The sequence below is a fragment of the Chenopodium album genome, chromosome 11, assembly GCF_948465745.1.
Source record: "Chenopodium album chromosome 11, dcCheAlbu1.1, whole genome shotgun sequence".
Classification (NCBI taxonomy): domain Eukaryota; kingdom Viridiplantae; phylum Streptophyta; class Magnoliopsida; order Caryophyllales; family Amaranthaceae; genus Chenopodium; species Chenopodium album.
In genome coordinates this window covers 22,586,350-22,610,456 of record NC_137844.1, presented here as the reverse complement: position 1 = coordinate 22,610,456, position 24,107 = coordinate 22,586,350, and the positions used below count along the sequence as shown (strand labels likewise).

Sequence of the window (24,107 nt, the reverse complement as noted above, 5' to 3'; positions counted from 1 at the left end):
TTAGAGTCTAATATGGGCGGAATGGATTTACTTGCTCAATTTCGTACCATCAACCCCAAATATCCAGTTTTGTTTCATGATCACTATGGAGTTAGTAATATCATGAATTATGAGATTAGGTGTAATTTTCATGGATCAAATTGTTGTTGCTTTTGGTTTGCCTCTTTTTGTGGTTGCCCTAAATGATCCATAAACAGTTTGCAAGTTTTCCATAAAAACTTGTTGACGGCTCCTTACTTTTTTGTCCCTTGTCATATAGTGTCTAATCTAACTTCCTATGATTGCCAAAGATATTCACACATGCTAAGCTAGACGCACTTCAATCGACGCCTATAGTGTGTGGTTCCTCTGTTTTAGTTTAGTTGCAACGTTTTTGCTTTTACCCTTGCCGATAAATATTTCAATCCTTTATATGTAAGTTGAGACGAATCGAATTTGTATTTTCTCCGGTGATGCCCTTTTTATGAAGCTTGTATACAGTTCAGGGGCTAACTTCTAAAGCTATGACAAAGGTCCTTGTAGGGGTTCTCTGTTTTTGGCTTAATTAGACTAAAACCACAGTGTCAAAGTCCTTGGACTTCCTTCAAACAGTTTTGTTATGATTGACATCAAATGTTAAGCTCCTGTTTCTTAACATTTTTCCACATTCTTTGAATTGTTGACCTGCATGCAAGTTTTTAATGCCCCTCTTGGTAGTTTCCATTCCTTAGACAATGCTAACAAACTCTATGATAAATACTCCCTTTGTTTCTTAAGTCTGTTCCCTAGGTTTTTGATTTATTACTTGTTTAGTTTCAGTTAGGTCTGTAAGCTCTGAATTTTCATGCAAAGATGCATCACTTTCTTCATCAATATCACTATCCATTTCAAGATCGCTACAAATCCATACCTCTTCTTCTTCATCGGAGTTTGAGTCTCCAAGCACAGTCTCTGCCTCTGATTGCAGAAGTTCTTCCAAACTAAAGTATATATGCCCAGCAAGATCATCATCAATTGTCTGTTGTCTTTTTGGACAGTAATGTAAATTGGTGATATATAAAGAATGAGAAATCTTCCTAGGGCTGAGAACACCAAATTATTGTGCCTCCCTTTCTAATTTACTTTTGTTCTTGCTGATGAATTTACTTTAAGCTCTTCTACACATCCCTCGCTTTAAAAACTTAGAAAAACGAAATGAAATTTCAAGCAAGATAAACTCTAGCTCTGAGTTACTTGCAATAGTGAGGATCAAATGGGATCAGCTATTTCACAAATGGCCTGACATTTATTTCAACTGACTAATATAGTCATAGGAGTATAGAGGTAAAATATGTTATGCACAATCCTCTATTCACTGTACTACTAATGCAGGGACGCCATTTCAAGCAGAAGGTGAAACATCAGTGGTCCGAAATATGTATCCTGCAGAAGTGTAAACCATAGGAACATAAAAATGCGCTGCTCCATGTCCAACAAATTGGCAACTTCACTGGTAAAAATTGCCAACAGCACTGATACTCGTGCATGACTCGAGAGCATACAAATCCTGTTATAACTCAAGAACAGCTTTCCTATTCTTCAGCTATCATGCATTCACAGATGCTAATTCGACCAGAGCAACCACACGCTCAGCAATCTCAGCACCAGCATTTGGCTTTGCTGCTTGTAAAGCTCTATCAGACATTGCTGCCATAAGAAGATCATTATCTGCAATGAAATTCCAGATTACAAACCTTCATTACAACCGACAAGCAGAAGTCAGGAAACATGACAATAATGACGAGGATTTGCATTAATATTACCTAAATTCGTAATTTAGAATCATAGGACAAAAATGATTCCCACAACCAACAAAATAAATAAAAGAACTCATAAAAAGCTAATACGAAAGGCAAGAGAATTACTGAAGGGCACTAACAAATTAAATTATAATTGAGAAAGGAAAAGAAACTATGACTATAATTCCAAGTAATTGATCATATAAACTTTCTTTTGAACCCACGTAATCCAACAGATTGTGTGGTATTCACATATTCGAAGCAAAGTCTGAGACAACAAGCTTAGGCTCGCCATTGGCTGTGGAAGAAATGCAGAACATCTTGAGAGTTATTGTTCAAAGACTACTGACATATGATACCAAACTGTCATAAAATTTATGAATTACATTGCCAGTAGAATTTAAAATAACTCGGTAAAAACTCAAGGAAAAGAATCAACAGAGTTTTTTAAATACTACAAGGTCTTTGTTATCAAACTCTGCTGTATAAATCAAAATTTGGGCACTTATTTAATTTGTATAGCTTCCACATTTTGTAAATAGATGACTGTCATTTGAAAATAATCTAGCATATTAAAATACATAGGGTTCTTTGTTTCAGTTTTTAGTTCAACGTTAAGCATGATTAGCACTGATATATTTCTGCTGTACTATGCGTTTGATGATTTCGATTAGAATGTTAACCTTCTTTTTTTCTTTTAAACATTTAACAGTTTATTTTCTCATATTGTAGTCACCATGATAACAGTCTGTTTCTAAATTGCATCCCCATTATGTAAATCTTGCTCCAAGCAGCACATTAAAGGCCATACAGAAACAATCTAGCCCTGCTGTATACCTATTTCTATCTTCCTCTTCTTTTCTCCCTATGACCATTCTGCTCACATGCTGAAAAGGAGGCAGTATAACATTAATTTCACTACAGAAAATTTGGTATTTGAGTTTAACTACTCACTGGGTACATTCTCTGTTTGTAACTAAATCCATGAGAAATTTATATTTCAGATGGTCAAGTGAGGCAGCTACAAAAAATAGTAGACTCTTGGTAACATGTCTGATACTTTGATATTGGTCTTACTATCTAGTGCCCATATCTTAACTTGAAAAATTCTTCCCTCTAAACCGGTAATTACTTATCTCATGCAGTTAAACGGCATAGTTTTATTACAAACCACCTTGATGTTTAAAAATTATTCACATCCATCAAAATCGTCCTATGGCCGGACAACAGAATTCTAACTTGGTTTTACGGGTGGAGGAGGCCTTCACAATAGATAAAAAACATAGAAAGTTTAATGAGCCAATATTTTGTAAAAAATGTTAAATATTTGGCTTAAAAAAAAATTACCAGATGTTTTTCCATCTTTCATTCAATATAGAAAAGTTTGACCATATGATGAAACAAATTTGATATCATACTAATGTGTTGTGGAGTGTGCATGCGGCTCGACAACGTGGATGACCGGGCCCAACAGTAGTCAATACAATCTCAAGTGCATGATTAAAATGCACCTGCTTGCTGCTTGGAGGAGGCCTTTGCAATAAATGGTCGTACTGATGCTGGGATTTATACAACCAAAAAACACATAGCCACATTTTCTAAACCAACTTATAACAAATTGATCTTCCTCACAGTTGCACAAGATGGTGGCCCATGTAGAGTTTATCTCCATCGGATAAAGAGAAAAATTGGCTAGTTTTTGTACTTCCTGTTTGTCAAGATAATTTGTGTTGTTCAAAAATTTGCAATATTAATGCAGGCCATAACTAAGATGCAGAGGTTCTAGGTGATATTCATTGGATGCATTGAATCATAAATATAGAAGAGATTTAATCCTCTATTTTTAATTTTTTTTTTTTTTTTCTCAATGCTGTAATGCTTTATTTCAAGGGTTATCTGTGAAAATCAAGCCCCCTTGAGAACGCAAGCTATTGTTGTTAAGCTATTTAGCTTCTAAGCTTGAGTTATGCAAAACTCCTGAAGCTGATACTTAGAAAAAATAATAATAAAAATAAAATAAAAATGCTTTTCCAGACACTCTTTTGGTACAACAGTAGACTAGTGTCACCATTGATAAGAATATCCAGGGAGTCATACTGGCTTATTAGAGGGAATTGGGCAAAGGTATGAGTTACGGCAACCACAAGGTCAGCCATGCTCCAACCTGGAGGCACCTGTCTGTCTGCATCCGCCAAAAGGCTGTTCAAGACACTACAAACGGACGGAATCGAAGCATGGTCAGAGATTTTTCTTTTTGTATTTCCGCTTCTTGCTCAAAAATAAAGAAAGACTTGTCCGAAATCACGTGGTAGAAGATCCAAAATATCTCTTAGAATTTATCTCTAAACTAGTTGACAGGCCTATGTAGGAAAAACACAGGTAGAATATTATATTTGTTTTTGTTACTTGGTCAAGGGGCGATAATAGGATGAAACAACGCACGAACTATTCGGGCTAACTTGGTCAAATTTAGACGTAAGATTGTTGTTATTTGGTCAAGGGGTGATAATGAGAGAAGACTAAACACAAACCACTAGAGTTCAACTTGATCAAAACTCAAGTAGTGATATGATAACAAGTTGAGTTGAGCAACTCATAGCTAGAATAAATCACATAAGATTCAAAATTTCAAATGAATAGCGTGTTTAACTTACTATTGAAAGGTAGCTTTTTCACCATAAGCTACTTCCTCCCCTTATTTTAATTGTACCATTTGTCATTTCACATTTGCCAATGCAATAATTTGGTAATTTATATCTTTGATTATAATTAGGAAAATTTGTCAAAAAAACCAATTAAAGCAACTTTTTAGTTGGGAAAAACCTTATAAATAATTTTTGGCAACTTAAAACCAAAATATAAAACTTTTTTGTTGAAGACAACCTAGACTTCTAATTCACTCAATTAACCTTAAATTTCCCATTATTTCTTCTAATTACTCATAATTCTCACTTAACTAATTAATAATAACATAAATTTATAAATTAAAAAAAAAAAAAAAACCTACCGCCCCCACCACAGCCACCCCCTCCCTTTCCCCCTCCCCCATCCCAAACATTGCCTAGAACCATCCCCCCCCCCCCCCAATCCCTGGCGACCCACCTCCACCGCCAAGCCGACCCCCTCCCCTTTCCCCTTTACCCTCTCCAAACCGCCTTTTCCATACTCAATGCCATGATGTGCATCACCCCCAATAACACCTATATTCTACTAGTTCTAGTATTTTCTACAAAAATGATCCCAAAGTTTCCAACAATTAACCCAGAAAAAGAAGTTTACTTTTGATGGAAGGCCTTTTCTTTGTGATAATTTTTGTTAGCAAGCATCGTTTATTGTGTTAATTGAATTAAGGATTTTTCTAAGCTTTGAAATTTCAGCTTGATTATGGTTTGCATTGAAGAAATGCCAGTGAATTGATGGAAGAAGAGGAAAGAAAAAATGGAGTTTTATGAAATTGAGCAAAAACGACAAGGGAAAGGGAGGAGGGAGGGTGGTTAGGGTTAGGGTTCAGAGAGGAGGGGTGGGTCCGTGGGTGGTTGTAGTGGGGGAAAGGGAAGGTGGTCGTCCGGTGGTGGAGGTTGGTCACCAAGAGTAGGGAGTTCTCGACGGCAGCTCGTATTGGGGAGGGAGAAGGAGATGGGGTGGTTGGCTAGTGGTGGGGTGGTGATGGTTATTTTTTATTTTTTTTTAATTTATACATTAATTTAATTATTAAATAGTTAAGTAAGAATTAGAAGGTAATTAGAGGAAATAAGAGAAGTTAAAAGATAATTAAGTGAATTAGAGGTTCTTAGTTGTCTTCAACAATAAAAATTTATAATTAGGTTTTAAGTTGCCAATTAAAATTTATAAGGTTTTTTCCGAAAAAAGTTATTTTAAAAGGTTTTTTCACAAATTTCCCATAATTTATTAAAATTGTAAAATGTTGGTATTTGAAAATTAGATATCGAGACGAATTTTAACAAGATCTCACATGATTGTATTTTTCTTTGCACATAAATCACAAAAGATGGTCAAAGAAGATTGTGTGAATAGTGTAAAAGTCCAAATAGTTCAATTTTTTTTAAAAAAATGGACACATACAAATTTACGACACTCATTTTCAACTCATGTTTGAACCACGTCCAAGCCTAATAGAAGAGGTTCTAAGTTTGAGCCACCTTTCACAATTTCAAGCATAGGAGTTGTTGATATAATTAGAGACCTATAGCAAGGAAATTGTGAATGTTATTAATGCTTATGCTCCCCGAGTTGTTTTAGATGTTTTGGGAGGATTTAGATGAGGTGGTAGAGAGTGTCCACCATAAAGAAATTATATATTGCAGTTGATTTAAATAGGGCATGTTTGGGTAAGCCGAGATGGCTTTGAAAGTATTCATGGAGGCTTTGGGTATGGGCTGAGTGACGCGAGGCTATTATGATTTTTGCCCAACCATATAATTTAATTTTGAATAATATTTGATTTAAGATGCGGGATTCCCACTTGATAACTTTCCGGAGTGGAGCAAATGCAACACAAATAAACTTCGTGCTCAAAAGGAGACGGATAGACAAATTTGCTTAAACTGCAATGTCATCCCAAGAGAGAGTGTGGTCGCCTAACACCGGCTTTTGGTTATGATTATTTGTTTAAAAGAGAAGGTAAAGAAAAAAAGGATGACAACAGGAGTCAAGGATAAGATGGTGGACTCTAAGGGATGCAAATAGTAAGGTTTTTACAAAAAAAGTAATCAAGTAGGCGGATTAGAACGGAGAGGTGGATCCAAACATGACTTGGTTACAAATAAAGAACTGTTTCTTTGAGAGTGGCCAAAGCGATCTTAGGGGAATCAAGAGGGAGAACTTCGAGAGATACTTCGTGGTGGAATGAAGACGTGAAAGCAGTAATTAAGCAAAAAAGGGGAATGTTATCAAGCCGTGGGTAAATGTAGGAGCGACAAAACCTTTGCAGCTTACAAGGAGGCTAAGAGTAAGGCAAAGGCAGCTGTTCAACAAGTGAAAAAAAAAAAAGGCTTATCGGGAGGTTTATGAAAAGCTTGACTCCAAGGACTCAAAGGAGGGAGAAAATATCATTTGTAGATGGCGAAGAGAAGACAAGAGGCAAGGACGGATTTTGGCATAGTAAAGTGTGTCAAAGATAAGAACCAAATTGTGCTAGTACAAGATAAGAACACCAAGGACAAGTAGAAAGGGTACTTCAATCAATTGTGATGAAGAAATCAACGTGGAGTATGTGCGGAGGATTAGGAGATTAGAGATGGAGATTGCACTGAAGAAGACGAAGCCTAAGAAGACGGTTGACCTGATGGTATACCGATAGAGGCGTGGAGGTGTTTGGGTAAGATTGATATTAAGTGGTTAACAGGCCTCTATAACAAGATATGGAGGGCTACAAGGATCCCGCAAGATTAGAGGAAAAGCACCTTGATCGCGATCTATAAAAACAAAGGAGACGCACCAAATTGTTCTAACAATCGAGGCATCAAGCTTATGAGCCACACTATGAAGTTGTAGGAAAGAATGATTATACATAGGTTGACGGCATGCACAAGCATTTCGGATAACCAATTTGGCTTGGGAGATCTACTATAGAAGGAATCCATTTGATAAGAGAAATGATAGAGTTTTATAGGGTAAAAAAATTAACTTCATATAGTCTTCATTGATTTAGAGAAGGCAAATGATAAGGTGCCTCGAGAGATACTCTGGTGGGCAATGTTAAAGAAAGGTATCACGCGAAGGTACGTGGACCTGGTTAAGGATATGTGTTGAGATGTGTCAACAAATGTGAGTACATGTGGAGGGTTGACAAAAGATTTTCCTATTACAATTAGATTGCATCAAGGGTCAACATTAAGCTTTTTTCTTTTTGCAACGATCTAGATGAAGTAACTAAACCAATTTAAGACGAGGTTCCACGGTGTAAGTTGTTTGCATGAAACTAAAGATGGGGTTAATGCCAAATTGGAGCAATGGAGGCAGAGGTTGGAATCTAGAGGGTTTAAACTAAGTCGAGGTAACTGAATATTTGGTATGCCACTTTAGTACTCAGAGGGTGACAAGCGATGATGTGGTGAGTTTGGATGGAAAGGATGTAACCATGAGTAAACGTTTTAAATATCTTAGGTCGATCATCCAGAAAAATTGTGAAATTGATTAAGACATGGCCTAGAGGATTAAGTCGGGGTGGCTTAAATAGAGAGCGGTCACGAGAGTGTTATGTACCGAAGCATTCCCTTACACTTAAAGGGGAGATTCTACGGGACTGCCATAAAACCAATGTTGCTATATGTTACAGAATGTTGGGTTTCTAAGAGGGAGCACATTAAAAAGATGGAGGTTACGGAAATGCACATGTTAAGGTGGATGCGCGGGAACACTCTAAGAGATAGAATAAAAAATGAGGTTATTCACAAGAAAGAAGGTGTTGCAGGAAAACTAAGGGAAAATCGCATGCATTGGTTTGAGAATGTAAGACGGAGAGCCAAGGGTGCGCAGGTACGAAGAGTGGAGGAGTAGGACCATGAAGGGGTTAAACGAGGAAGAGGGAAACCGAAAATGACTTGGTTGGAAAGAGTTAGGAAGGATATGAAGTATATGGATTTGCATGAGGATGAGACATTGGATCGTACGGGGTAGAGGAGAAAGATTTTTATCAATAACTACATAGAATAATCACTTTTGGTTCGTGTAGCCGATCCCACTTATGGGATTAAAGCGTTGATTGATTTAAGGGTTTTTGTTATATATCTTTAGATTAATTTTGATTTGCAGGAATAGATGGTTATAAATAACTCCCTAACTAATTATATTTAATTTTAATTTAAGAAATTAAAAAATTGTAAATGAGTGAAGAAGTTATATGATTAGGAAAAAAAATAAAAAAAATAATGTGAGATTTTAAGAATGTGTTGGCAAATAATCGAAAAGAATAACAATATCATCATATCATTATCATTATTAGTTACTCCACTGTTTATAGTTTTGTGTAATTCCTTGATTTACTCTTTTTTGTTGATTATCAAAGATATCCCTTACTAAATGTACCAAGAATAGTTTGGTGATGTTGAATGCTCTAATTTGTACTATATATACTCTTGTACATCAATATAATTATGCTTTCTCATAACTCTATCATGGTATCAAAGCTTCAAATTCATGCCTATGCTTCCGCTATCCCAAATATCACTTCCAATGGTTACACAATCAAGACCCATTGTTGAAGTCGACAAATGATGGTGTTCATATTTATTTCCTTTCCTCTCATCCTTATCAATGGCACAATAATGATATACTCACCACCAAACAAGCTAATCTCTTCACCCGAGAAAGCCTCAAATCCAATTCAAATTTCAGCTCACAACTTTTTGGCACCCTTTAGTTCATCTACCAAGAAATGCCAATTGTCATATTTTTTTTTACTCCAAACCCTTTGTAGGAAAACAATCTCTTTGTGACACCATGTAATGTATTTACCAAATGTTTAACAATCTTACATTCATCTTCTTCCTCCAAAACCATTGCGGAGAAACTTAAAATTTCCTTCTAAACTACCATCACCACCATTACATTTTTAATTCTCGCCTTCAATGATGGTGCTGGAACCCTACATTTTTTTTTCCCGTACGTTACAAGTACACGCTAGCAAAATTCTTCATTTTAATTTTGTAATCAATGGTTCATGTGTCACAAAAACCGTAAAAAACAACCATTAAGCAACTCCTTATTCGCTATAATTTTTTCATACTTCCTCCGTTTTTTTTTTAATTATTGTACCGTACATGTTGAGCACAATAATTTTGGTAAATGGGAAAAAGGAAGAGAGAGAAATGTAAAAATACAAAAGTGTCCATGTGATGTAAATATACTAAAGAACAAGTGTGAAAAAAGTAAGGGTATGTTAGGTATTTGTAATGTGAACAGAGATAATTATTTTCCTAAAATGAAAATGGTGCAATATGTGAAACTTCCTTAAAAGACAAGTGATACAATATTAAAAACGGAAGTAGTATTAAAAAAAAATTTAAAAAAAAAAAAAACCTTATACTCACCACAACCCTTTATCGGAAAAAAAAAGAAAATAAGAAAAACTTCCAATACTCAATTAACTCTTTCTAAACCCTCTTGAATCATTACAATGCAATGCAATCATTCTCACCTACACTTCAATTCCTACATTGATGAACAAGATTTGCGACACTATATCCAAGATCGGTCTCTCGTTTAGGATGTCCATCTTGTAGGGCGTGTAAAGGATAATAATATCATCATATATCATTATCATTATTAGTTACTGTTTATAGTTTTGTATTATCTCTTGATTTACTCTTTTAAGTTGATCGTCAAAGATATTCATTACTATTAGCTAATGTACCTAGTCATAGTTTGATGATGTTCAATGCCCTAATCTTGTACTATATATACTCTTGTATACTCGTCAACATAATTAAGTTTTCTCATAACTCTATCAATAACCAATTTGGTTTATAAGTAGCCCTTTGACACATTGGTATAAAAACATAACAATTGTGACACATGAGAATAATAACCTAGCTTATGTGCCAAGTGAGTGGAAAATTTAGCTTAGCTTTATCAGACGTTTAACCCTTAGATCTTATTAGAGGGGGCACATAAAGTAGATATTAACTGTTATTTTACCTCTAGTAATTGTAACCTCAATATTATAATACTCCCTCAATCTCTTTATTAAAGACCTTTTTGGGTATTTTCACAGAAATTAAGAAATTTGGTGGAAGTACATAAGTGCATGTTGGATTCGAGATAGAGAGAAAAAAAAAAAAAAAAAAAAAGTGGTTGGGAATAATTGAAGAGGGGACGAAAGAAAGTGTTGGAAGTTGATATTAAAAGTCATTATTAGTATAAAAAAGTAATGACAACTAATCAAAAAGTGGAGAATATTCTCAAATAGTACAACCTTAAAATAGAAATATGTTTTTAATTTTGATTTGCCAAAAAAGGAATACAAGTCTTTAATAAAAGGATGGAGGAAGTATTATAAATTTTCTTATGAAATGATAAGTGGATGACTATTATCTCATATACTATCTAGAATATTCTAGACTTGGGTACTTAATCTTATCCGATGATGGAACCCTATATAATATACATGCATATATCATATTTTAAGAAATAATATACACAACAAAAATTCTCTTATATATCTTTCTCTACATTTCTCTCTATATTTAACACGTTATCAGCTAGCCGAGTAAGAAAACGTACAAAGGAATTCAACCATATTAATATTAGCAACTTTACAATTCCCCCCTAGAAAAGTGAATCATGTCAAACCTTACAAAGCTCGAATTTGTTGTTCTTGATATTACTGGAAACAACTATTTGTCTTGGGTGTTAGATGCTGAAATTCATCTAGATGTAAAAGGACTTAGTTTTTACTTTCAAAGAAAATAATACAACAACGAGCCAAGACAAGGCTAAAGCTATGGTATTCCTTTGTCATCACCTTCATAAAGGCCTTAAGACCGTGTACTTCATTGTTAAAGACCCACAAGTTCTTTGGTGTAATCTAAAAAAAAAGGTATGACCAAAAAACTGTGATATTACCAAAAATTCGTTATAATTGGTTACATTTAAGATTACAAGACTTTAAGCCTGTGATTGAATACAACTCAGCCATGTTTAGAATTATATCACAATTGAAATTATGTGAAAAGAAAATCACAGACGCAGAAATGTTAGAAAAAACATATTGTACTTTCCATCTATGTTACATGGACTCGAGAATAGGTGTCGGACACGGACACATATCCAAGTGTCCGATCCGACAAATTCCAAAATTTTAGGACACGTGGATTTTGTCCAATATTTGGACACGGGTACGGGGACACATCAATATGTCACTTATTATATAAATATATTATATATAACAAAATCTTTAAATTTTTCATTATGTCTACCCCTTTTTTTTTATCATAACCTTTTCTTGATAAATTATCCTAATAAATGGCAATCTTCTTCCTTCCACCTTCCCTTTATCAATTGTGGTCTTCAAACAAGATGTGTTTTTCTTTCATGTTTCTCCTTTTTTCCTCTCCACTCTTAATGGAAGTGTCCAGTGAAGGTCGGACACGTGTCCCGTGTCCATGTCGTGTCATGTCCACGGACAATTCGCGATTTTAGCCGTGTCCGATTAACATAGTTTTTCATGCAAATAATGTTGTCCTTCAGACACAATACCGTGAAAAGGTTTCCAAAAATATTTAGAATTAATATCTTGTCTCCTTGTGACTGGGCAAAATAATGAACTATTAATGAAAAATCACGAATTACACCAAACTGGCTTCGTTCTACCCAATCCCTGAAGCGAATGCCACATCCCATAATGGAATAGGCTGAAAGAGCTAAAAAATAGAGACCACGCCAGCAGTCGGGGTCGTGGTCGTGGACGTGAATATGGTCGTGGTCAAGGTGGTCATTTTGGGAACTTATACTCTCGGCAAAAGTGGGATAATAAAGACGGAAACAAGAATGATAAGGATTAAAATGGAAATATATGTTACCGTTGTGGAGTTAAAGGCCATTGGTCACGTGTGTGTGTTGTACACCAAAACACCTTGTGGACATTTTATCAACAATCCACCAAATAGAAAGAAAGAGGAAAACAATTTGGTGTACGAGATGGTGAAGGTGATTTCGATTATGGTGATACAACTCACCTAGAAGCGGTTGATTTGTTTACTACTCCCAAAGAAAATAATTGAATAATTTATGATCCATTGACGAATAAACTCTATTAGCTTGCATTTATTTTATGTTACTTTAGTACTATGATTTTATGAGTTATGGGACATTTGTTTTAGACTTTTATGTTTTCAAATATTTCATTATTATTACCAGTCATGTTATTAATTTAAGTTATGTTATTTGTTTTTGTAACTCTTACTTTAATTCCTTTTTTCAAGTAGAATATAAATCCCTTTGGAGATCAATCATCAACCAATGGTGAAGATTAATGTCTAGTAGACATTGTAACCACTCACACTATACTTAAGAATAAGAAATATTTTTCACAGTTGATGAGGAAAGAGATTAGTGTGAATAGTAGTAGAAAGATTATGGAAGGTTCCGAAAGAGCAAATGTTTTATTGTCAAGGGGAACAAAATTGGAAATTATTGATGCATTATACTCCCTTAAGTCTCAAAGAAATTTACTAAGTTTTAAAGATATTCGACAAAATGAATACCGTATTGAGACAATCAGTAAAGTAAATAACAAATTCCTTCACATCACGAGTATAACCCAAGGCAATAAACTTATTATGGAGAAATTACCGACTTTTTCCACTACAATTGAATCATATGCTATACTGATAACTTTTAAAGTTTGGCAAGACCGGTTAGGCCACCCTGCTTCAATAATGATGCGAAAAATAACTGAAAATTCATGTGAATACTCATTAAAGAGCCAGCATATTCTTTATAATAACTTTTCATGTGTTGCTTGCTCAATAAGGCAAGTTAATACTAAGGCCATCACTAACCAAAATAAATTATGAATCAATTACTTTTTTGGAACGTATACAAGGAGATATATGTGGATCAATTCATCCTTCGTGTGGACCATTTAGATATTTTATGGTTTTAATAGATGCATCAACTACATGGTCACTTATATCATTGTTATCAACTCGCGTCTGGGAGACTACTTGCTCATGCACAGTAGATCAGACTACGAGCACATTTTCCAAACTTCCTATCAAGGTTATTCGAGTCTTGATAATGCCAGTGAATTTACATTGTCAATTGGCATTAGTGTTGAATATCCTATAGCACATATTCACACAAAAATGGTCTAATGGAATCGTTAAGTAAACGTTTGGAGTTGATTGCTATACCATTACTTATGAAATCCAAGCACCCAATTTTTGCTTGGGGACATGCTATATTACATGCAGCACCACTAATTCGCATGAGACCAACAAGTTATTATAAGTTCTCCCCATCATAATTGGTTTTTAGTCTAGAACCAAATGTATTCCATTTGAGAATATTTGGATGTGCAATATATTTTCTAAATGCTCCACCGCAACGCACAAAAATGAGTCCTCAAAGGAGATTAGGGATATATGTTAGATATGAATCTCCATAGATAATTAAGTATTTAGAGCCAACTACAGAAGATTTATTTACGGCTCGTTTTGCATACTATTATTTTGATGAGTCAGTTTTCCAACATTAGAGGGAGAAAACTAACAGCTAGAAAAGGAAATTAGTTAGAATGAATTATCAATGTCTCACCTAGATTCTCGTACTAAACAATGTGAATTGGAAGTCCAAAAAATAATTCATTTACATAGATTAGCAAATCAATTGTCACACTGGCACAAGAAAGTGACAAAGTCACATATACCAGCTGAAAATGCTGCGATTAAAATTGATGTCCTAGAAGGATAAGCCCAAGTTGCAAATGATTTTTATTGAAATATCTCCGGAAGATACCTTAGACATGATGAAAAAAGATAGTACCTAGTACTTGACAATGATGTTTTTGCATGGAACCAAGACCAAATCGATGTCGATGATGTTTTTGTGTGCAATGTGGTATTAGATGTCATGAATGATGATGAGGATCATGAGCCAAAATCCATTGATGAATGCAGACAAAGAAGCAATTGGCCAAAATGAAAAGAAGCAATTAAAACAGAACTACAATTTTTCGAAAAAAGAGAAGTATTCAGACGTGCAGGCCTCGTTGCGCAGACGCGCACGAGCTGTTGTCGTGCCTACTTCTTCTTCTTTCTTTTCTTTTTCCCTTATTTCCTTGTATCCTACCTCACGACCCTCATCCTCTCTCAAGATAAACACAAACCCTAACCCTCACATCTTCCATTTATCACTCTAAATCACTAATTCCTCACACAAAATCATCAAATTCCTACTCATTTTTCATCAATTTAACCAATTTGCATACTACTTTCCACCATTTCTTCTTCCCCAAGCTCAATCCACCTTTGGAGTCAAATTAAGGGATTTTTGAATTGGGGAGGATTAGTGCTCAAAACTTGGTTAATCTTGCTCCCTATATGGTTTAGTCATCTTCTCTACTCCTATTTTAGATTGTTTCATCATTTTTTATTGAGAATTTGATTATTTCATGATTGTGAATAGTAGTATTATTGTTTTTGGTTACTTTGATGATTAATATATGATAATGTTGATGTATATGATTGTTGTTGGTTAATTCATTTTGCTTAACATTTGTTGTTGTTGATTGTTTAGCTTGGTCATGCAATTTTGGTGGCTATTTGATGAAGTTGGAAAATGTCTCTTGGTTGTGATAGTAGCATTGTGGTGTTGGTTGTGGTAGTTTTGTTGAAGTATTGGTGGTGTTGTGGTGTTGCTAGTGTTTATAGGTTGATATATTGGTTCATTGGTTTTCATCTTTGTGGAATCATCATGTCAAAAATCTTGAAATCTTTGTCCTCAAAGAAGAGAAAAGGAAAGGAAACTCAAGTGAGAATCGAGGAACCTACAGCCCAAACACGAGAGTCCGATGAGCCTCTACCTTTGCCCACTCTAAAATTCAAAAACCCACTCCATAAACCAATCTACAAGATCTCAAAAAAGAACCTGAAGACCCTCTCGCCACTATCACCGGCAAGATATGATCAAATTGGGTATCAATGAGGATTTATGGATGTTATTTGAGAACCTCCAAATTAGTGTCTTTGTGAACACTTTTGCAAGGAATCAATATTTGAGGGAGGGGCACATTAGTCATAGCCTATTAGTGTGTCTTGAGGAATAAGTTAGAGTTAGTTATGAGACTTTTTCTATAAATAGGCCTCATTAGGAGAAATAATGATCATCCAGAAAATTATTGTTAAGCTTGGCTTAGTTTTGGGAGAGCTACTCTTCCTCTCGAATGAAGAGTAATTGTATTGTTAGATTACATTGATCTTCAATACAAATATCCGTTATTTAGCTTAAATTTTGCTTAATCATCTTCTTAAACTCTCCCTAATCTTCTGACCTGAGCTAATTCCTAGCAAATGGTATCAGAGCAGTTCTGTCCCGGTAGAATCACCCTCTGAAAATTCTGTTTTCTGCCATTTAAAAAAAAAAAAAAAAAAAAAAAAAAAAAAAAAAAGAGGAGAATGGAGGTCGCCGGAGCTCCGATTTGGTCACTTGAGCAAGTCTCCGAAAGGATGGAGGAATCAACGAAGAGGATTGTTGATAACCTTCAAAGAAATCTGGAGAAAATCTTTGATGATGTATTTTCTCCAATTTTCTCTTCCATGAAATTGGAGTTGAAGGAAATGGAAGAAGAGCTTGAGGATGAAGAGAACCAAGCAGATTTAATGGAGGAGGAGGAAGTTCCAGAGAACATCTTCATCGGCGAGGAGTTGCAGTCAGCCACCATTTCCATAGGTGAGGAAATTTCCAGATGTGAGCAAAACTTTTGTTCCATCATTAGCAGCTTCTCTGGTGGCGTGATGGTGGAGAAATTGGGTGGAGGATGTCGTGGAGGTGCTGGTGGAAGCCGTGGTGAGTTTGCAGGTGGATTTACCGGTGGTGGTGTGCCTTTTGCGAGTGGTGTTAGCAGTGATTTTGAGAGCAGTGGGTTGAGAAATAAGGCAGGTGGTTTTGTTGGTGGTTTGTATGGTGGAATATTTGAGAGAGGTGGCGCCGGATGTTGTGGTTCGGGTGGTGGTCCAGGAGGTTGTGTCGAAAATTGTAGTGGTGGTGGGATGTTTGGCTTCCGGTCGAAGAGCTCAAATCAGGGCCCGAGATTGACGGTGAGTGGTTGTAGAGGCAACGGCAGATCTGGTGGCAGTGGCAGTGGTAACATCGAGTTTATTGGTGGAGGTGGTTTTACCACTGGAGCATCTGGTGGCCAGGAAAGCAGTGGTCAAGGTGTCGCCGGTGAGAAACCGAGTATAGGATGTAATGGTCTCGCAAGAAATTCACTAGGGGGTGTGTTCGAGCGTGGTGGGGCCGGAGGGTGTGGATCTGGTGGTGGCCCGGGTGTGTGCACTGGTGGTGCAGATTTTTTGGGTGGCTTGGCACCATGGAATTCGTTACAGAAACTTCCAGTAACAATGGAGTCAAAAATGATTTATGCTAGTAAGGGTAATTTTGTCAATTACCAAGCTCATTATATCATGGCTGAGGAAAGTCCTTGGGGGTCCTTCTCATACCATAACGTTGAATGGGTTCCTGAAAAGGGTAAAAGGGAGGAAATGGGCTCATCTTTCACAAGGCCCATTACTAAAACATTTAGCTCACAACCCATTCTCTCACAACCAGATTACTTATCCCACTCCTCTCATTTGATTTTTCAGCCCATTCCTATCTCTATCAACCCCACCCACTCAAACGTTTTCCAACCAGATCCAAGGACCAAGCTATACTTTATTTCTCAGCAACTTGCACAAGTCAAGTCAACGAAGACCAACTCTACCCAAAATTCAATGATCTCTCATTACATGCTGGTGCATTATTCAGAATTTTCTGCCACTAGTGATCATTGTTGCCAAGGCCGGGAATCCAGTTCCGATAATAAACCACCTTGAGGACAAGGTGAATGTTTGGGCGGTGGGTATTGCAAGGAATCAATATTTGAGGGAGGGGCACATTAGTCATAGCCTATTAGTGTGTCTTGAGGAATAAGTTAGAGTTAGTTATGAGACTTTTTCTATAAATAGGCCTCATTAGGAGAAATAATGATCATCCAGAAAATTATTGTTAAGCTTGGCTTAGTTTTGGGAGAGCTACTCTTCCTCTCGAATGAAGAGTAATTGTATTGTTAGATTACATTGATCTTCAATACAAATATCCGTTATTTAGCTTAAATTTTGCTTAATCATCTTCTTAAACTCTCCCTAATCTTCTGACCTGAGCTAATTCCTAGCAACTTTCTATCGCACAGAGGAAGTCCCCTGCTCTAGGGCACAGGCGCGCACCACAGGGCGCGGGCGCACTGCCCCTGCTTCCTATTCCGTGCAATGATGATGATGATTTTGATGATTTTTTTAGTTTTGTTCTTTATTTTCACCATATGTAGTGAGTAGATTCTTTGCTAGAGATGTGGTGAAGCATGTATAAATGATAGATCATAGCTAATGGTGGATTTTGATTGATTTGATATTGTGATTAAATTGGTTGACAGAAGTTGTGCATGTGTTTGATTTGTTAAGGAGTAGCTAACCTTGATTCTCAAGCTAGATTGCATTGTAACTCTCCGATGATATGACACATTGATTTGGAGATGACATTTATCGATTGAACTTGATTTGTGATGTTTCTAGTTAGTCATTCATAGAGACCCCTAGTTTGACGCCTAGGAAATAGCCTATCGAGTCCTCTTGATTGCAATTGCTATTTTTCCTTGTAATTAGCATTTCTATTGTAAATGTATGTGGATCCTAAATCCCTAGTGCTTGTGATATTGATTTTTCATACTTGATTAGTTGTTGAACCTTAGTCTACACCAAACCATTTTCATTCTCTTCGGAATAGCTTAACGAAATACTATAGCACTTAACCTTCCATTCCTCGTGGATCGACCTTGACTTACCCTATACTATGTCTAGGTGTAGTTAAGTATAAATTTTGTTGATGAGGTTTGAGCAATTAACGACATGCTTGGATCGCCCATCAATAAAGTAATCAATGTTTGAGGAAGCACAAAGGAAAGGAAATAGAACAAGAGATGTGGAAGAATTTTCCCTATTTAGGTAATTGATTAATTTTCTAAAGTCACAAACTTAACTACTTAACTCTTTGAAATAAATCATCTATTTTGGTCAAAACAGGAGAAAAACACGAGTGCACAACAAAAAATGGGATGCCTATAATAAGTGATTAAGTGCACAACAAACAATGTTTTTTCTCCTGAATAAATGGTATACTGATAATGTCCTAAACACCAAACAGAATTTTAAATCTTTCTAGGATGCAGTGATTATTACGAAATGCATATCTTACTGTTTCTTGAATAATTACGAAGCTTAAAGAAAATGTGATATACCTATAATGTCCTTGATCGCATTTCGTAGAGTTGTTGAATCAAGTTCATCTTCTGTTAAAATTCTTGAACCAGCTAAATCTGCCATCAAAGATGCATTTTGGAATTGATGTCCTTCTGCATCATTTGGAGAAGGAATCTGCAAATCGTTTGATAAAAGTAACTTTAAGATAGACTTATACAGAGAATGATGACATAAATGGTAGCCAAAGCACTACAATTGAAACAAAAGACACTCAAATGCAAATGGCAAATTGGCAATGAATGACATTCATGTTCACATAAGTAAAAGCATGCACCAAAGAATATTCATAATTTTACACAATTTCACCAGGATAAGGATGCAATATTTTAAAGGACGTGAATTTATATATTTTGTAAACAACAAAAGATACTACAGTACCTAGAAAAGTTCTACCTGCAGGAAAACAGAATATCTACATTATAAAATAAAAGAAACTATAGTTTTAGCTATTTAACCAATTGGAGTGGTAGATTGGATCTAAAAATGATACATTTCTTTCCAAATTTTTATAAGACATGGCTTAAAATGACAGGTGATCAATCTGATCAGTCTCTTTTGTAAACATTGACTTGAGACAGTTTTCTACTGTATTATTTTTGTGCAAGTCAGCAGCCAATAAGCAAAGAAGTTGATGCTGATTATGATTTATAATATGTCTATTGCTTTGCTTAATTTTTAGGCATGATTATAGTTCATCAGTACAGCATGAACTACACAAAGAAAGTTAAAGGATGTTTACTAAAATATATGATGTTTGGGAGATGGTCAAACTTTCTAATTTATCCCAGGTGCTGAATATTTCTGCTTTTAAGGAGATAAACCCCATGGTGATCTCTGCTCATCTCCCAATTGCTCATTAAAATCTCGAATTTTATTTTAGTAAAAAAAAAAAAAGAGTTGATGATTTCAATACACACATTTAGACTTATCCAATCATATTTTACGTGATAACATTCACTATTTTACACTAGTAGAAAAATATGGTCAAAGTACATGTGACAGTGAAAAAGTCATTATGGAATTTTAAAGAAACGGAAGTAGTATTTCTATCTAGAGACAGGTTGCAGTATTAATCTAGATTTGTCATATCAGATGTCATAACAACATAATATAATCGAATATCTCGTAAAAAATGATCAAAACCAAATACAAGCCACCTGACATGATCATAACAATTTAAAGGATCAAAAAACCATAAAGGAATCTAAGATTGTTACCAAGATGGCAGGTTTCCCTGTAACCAGTAGTTCAGTACAAGTCAGCGCTCCAGCCCTAGAAACAACAAGATTTGCTGCTGTATATGCCATGTCCATAGAACGCAAAAACCTTATAAAGATATATAATAAAAATCATTTTCAGATCATGTACTGAAATTCTGAAAAGGAGGGGGGGGTGGGGGGGTTGGTTGGGCTATTAGATAGACTCATGGACTCAAAAGATGCAAATTAAAGCTTGACACATATAAAAAAAATACAAACAAAACAGGTTTATTAATAATATTCTGTGATATACACTAACAAAAAAGGCTAGATACAAATTTGACAACAGACGCATGTCTGTAAACCAGAAAAAAGATACGGATCAGCCTATGTTCATCAAATGCTTTAACAAAACATAACAAGGCCATATCATATACAGTGAAGATAGCATGATTGTATTGACAAAACATTTTATCCAGGGAATCAAAATTTGATGCAGTGGGCATACTAGCTTGTCATGTAACTTTACCATAGAAGTTCTCAAACTCAAAGAAGATAAAGAAGAAGGTTTATAACAAAGAAGAAAATTCCTTGCCATTTTTTTTTATTATTATTTATGTAGTGATAACAAAAATTTTACATGGTTAAGTATGGATATCACTAGAAATAATATCTGATCATATTTTCTTCTTAAAACTAAGAACTTATTGCATAAACGCAGTTCTTTTTGCATCTAATCATATAAAGTTCTACATTGTATCAGTAGAACAAAATTTGGAAAATGTAACCTATTGCATTAGACATTAGACAAGAGGTTCTCCTTGAAGTTGCATGTGAAAAGGTAATGCTGCATGACAAGGGATCATGATTTTGCCCACTGATTTATATTGACTTCTTGTAAATTAATATGCTAGGAATATCAACAATTTAAAGAAACAATAGAAAATGCCTAATAATGACTTGCTGAAACATAGAATTGACCACAAGGCACATGGTCTGTTACTATAGAAATCAAAGCTAGCAACTACTTGCAGAGTCACATGCCTAATAATGAAGCCATTAGAAGATTCAATTACAATAAGAAAAACTAATCATATGCCAAAACCATCAAATGTATGTTAGACTTGGCTTCCTGCAGAAATTATAACAAAATCAGAATAAGTATTTTCCATGGATTAACCATAACATCCATAAGTTATGGACTGAAAACATTTGCTAGTAACAATTAAGTGAAATACACATTCCTAATAAGTAAATGAAAAAAGAAATCGAATGCAATCTTGAACATAATAACCTCTCAAAACACCAATGGCACAGCATAAAAGTGAAATTGAACCTAAGCAAAAACTCACGGTGCCAAAACTAATCGAGGATGATTTCGAACAAGACTCTCCATCTCATCAAATGACTCCACACCAGTCTCCCAGATAATATGCAAATTTGGCCGCAACTCCAACATTTGAAAGTAAATATTAAATAGAGCAATGTTCATAGAATTAGCCCCAAAGGAGCCCCCAAGCACAAGCAGCACCACCACCTCCGAATCCGAAACATTAGCCAACCTAGGGAAAAAATACGACCGTGCCACAGCTTTCGACACATTCTTCTTTAACAACAACCTCACTGGATTCCCACTTACAACAACCTTCTTCTTGTCAGCTGGAAACCGGTCAACAGACGAATTATAAGCCACAAAAACTAAGTCAGCAACAAGAGAAAGAAACCAATTGGCTAACCCAGGAACTGAACTTTGTTCTTGAATAACCATTTTTAATCCTTTAAGAGCAGCAATTAGGCAAATTGGGAAAGAGACATAACCACCAGTTCCAACTACAATTTGGGGTTTAAATTCCTTCATTATATTCCAACTTGCAATCATTGACTTTACCCATTTTAAAGGAATGCTCAAATTTTTGAAGGACAGTATAGGGCGGAGTAATGGGGTAGCTGGTATAGCAGAGAAATCGTACCCGGAAGACGGCACGGCCGTGCATTCCATCCCTGAATCAGTACCAATAAACAGAATTTTAGCATATGGGTTTATGATTCTGATCTCGTCTGCTATTGCTACTGCCGGGAATATTTGACCCCCGGCACCGCCCGCGGCGAATACTACTCTCAATTCCTTCTGCTTATTGTCTGTTTTTCCTGCATTAGAGGAGTCAAGGGCAGGAGGGTCGATTGATACGCAGCAGAGAATTTGGGACCTGGTTTTTGGTGGGTGAATAGTGGAGATTTTGGTATGTTTTGGTGGGAATTTGAGGTGAAAATGAGAGATAGTTGAAACCACCATTGTTGTTATTGTTTTGAAGCTAAAAGTTGTAGAAGATTTTTTAAGGAGTATTAAATGCAACTGAGGTTTTGAAAATGAGAGACATTGTATTTTTTGGGAAGATGTTGGATTTTTCTAGAATTATTAATTCAGTGGAAGATATTCTAGTGCTGTATGGTAGTTAACTTTAGACTTCAGAAACAGACAAGTTACTTGACTTTTCGTTGTCGGAGTTGGGGTATTTGGAAAATGGTCCAAGATCGGAGGAATTGGAGAGGCCGAGAATCCCACAGAATCCTAGAGTTCCTCGCGCTAAACGTGATGGAAAATACACCCCTTTCATGTTTTGATTACAGAGTAGAAAACTCTCTGTGAATTTTTTTTAATCATTACATTTTCTTTTTACGAATTTTTTTATGAAATACTCCGTATTTACTTTCTTTTTTATATGCACTCTCCGTTTTTAAATATTGGCTTCATTTTTCTTTTTCGGCCGTTTTTAAATACTTGCTTCATTTTCTTATTTGAAAAGTTTTTACAATATTTAATTAATTTTTCTCACCTAATAAACCCATCATGAATCATATTTAATTAATTTCATATTCTCTCTCATCTAATTTTCCCCACTACTTTTACACAATTTTTTATTCTTCTACCTATCCCACTACGGCACTACCTCCATAGTTTATTACTTTCTCCAATTTCTCCTAAAACTCCGCGCATGGAGAAATGGAGCAAGTATTTAAAACGGAGGGAGTATTACTTAAAAGCGCGCGCAATACGTGCACAATTCCTTTTGCCTTCTATTACTTAACACATTTTCTTATAAAAATGTCTGTAATTTTTTTTTTTGGAGATAAAGTTTATTTATAATTTGACATGCATAAATGACATTGTTAGATTACTCTTTTTTTTTTTACTCATACATTAATATTCTCTCTTCGACCTATAACTTACAGTATAGCATAAAAAAAATATCATTACTACATGGCCACACTATACATATGGAAAAATTTCTTACTTAAGAATGATATTCACCTTCTCCTTTAATACAATAATTACAATATTAATTGAATTGCACAAAACTAAAATAGTTCACTATTATTTGTTGTAGCAAACAACATTTAAAGGCGTCATCGTCATTTTTAAATTCTCCGATTTCAAATTTAGGTTCAAAGGTTAGTAATAAGTCCATCAGTTCTCAAGAGTGCTTGATTTTTTTACATTATACATACTTAGATTATATGTGAATGTGAACAACTATTAAAAGCAATGGTAAAATTATTAGCAAAAGTTTAAAATATATAGGAGATTGAATTTATAAGTTGATAACACAGGGTGAAGAGCACAGTTTTATTCTCATTTGAAAAATAAACCCAAAATACCATAGCGATGAGATAACGATACCTGCAATTGGTAAGTCCATATAAGCTTGAATGATGATAAATATTAATTGTATTAAAATTCAATCAAAACTAAGGATTTAAATATTTAGAATAAGCATAAAAAAAGAAAGTAAAAAAATAAACAAATAATTTAACAAATCTTCACTTAGGGGTAACTCTATAAAGAAACAAAAATATAAATTATGAGTTTGAATTGAACAAATCATCTTTACGAACTTTCATTAAGTTGGAAATTTCATTGCTAATTTGTTTTCAATATTAAAACATAAATGAATGAACATTTACCTGATTTGAAATTTGATACAGTACATTAGATACAATCATAACCCATGATAAATAATTGTTCTTCTACATAGATTATTGAGAAAAATTATAGGAACATATCGAAATATATACAATTAAGGGAGTTGACTATTCGTCTACTCCTTTTCAATTGA

At 35.1% G+C, this 24,107-nt stretch overlaps 1 protein-coding gene across 1 annotated transcript; it reads right to left on the bottom strand.

Moving 5' to 3' along the window:
• Nucleotides 1-1,071: 1,071 nt before the first annotated feature.
• Nucleotides 1,072-22,391, bottom strand: LOC145568738 (uncharacterized). Its single transcript, XM_081628155.1, has 4 exons — nucleotides 21,345-22,391; nucleotides 20,011-20,119; nucleotides 18,772-18,907; nucleotides 1,072-1,686 (listed from the first exon to the last, which is right to left on the bottom strand). The coding sequence occupies exons 1-4, from the start codon at nucleotides 22,283-22,285 to the stop codon at nucleotides 1,565-1,567; spliced, it is 1,308 nt and encodes a 435-aa protein (XP_081484281.1). The 5' UTR covers nucleotides 22,286-22,391; the 3' UTR covers nucleotides 1,072-1,564.
• Nucleotides 22,392-24,107: the final 1,716 nt, after the last annotated feature.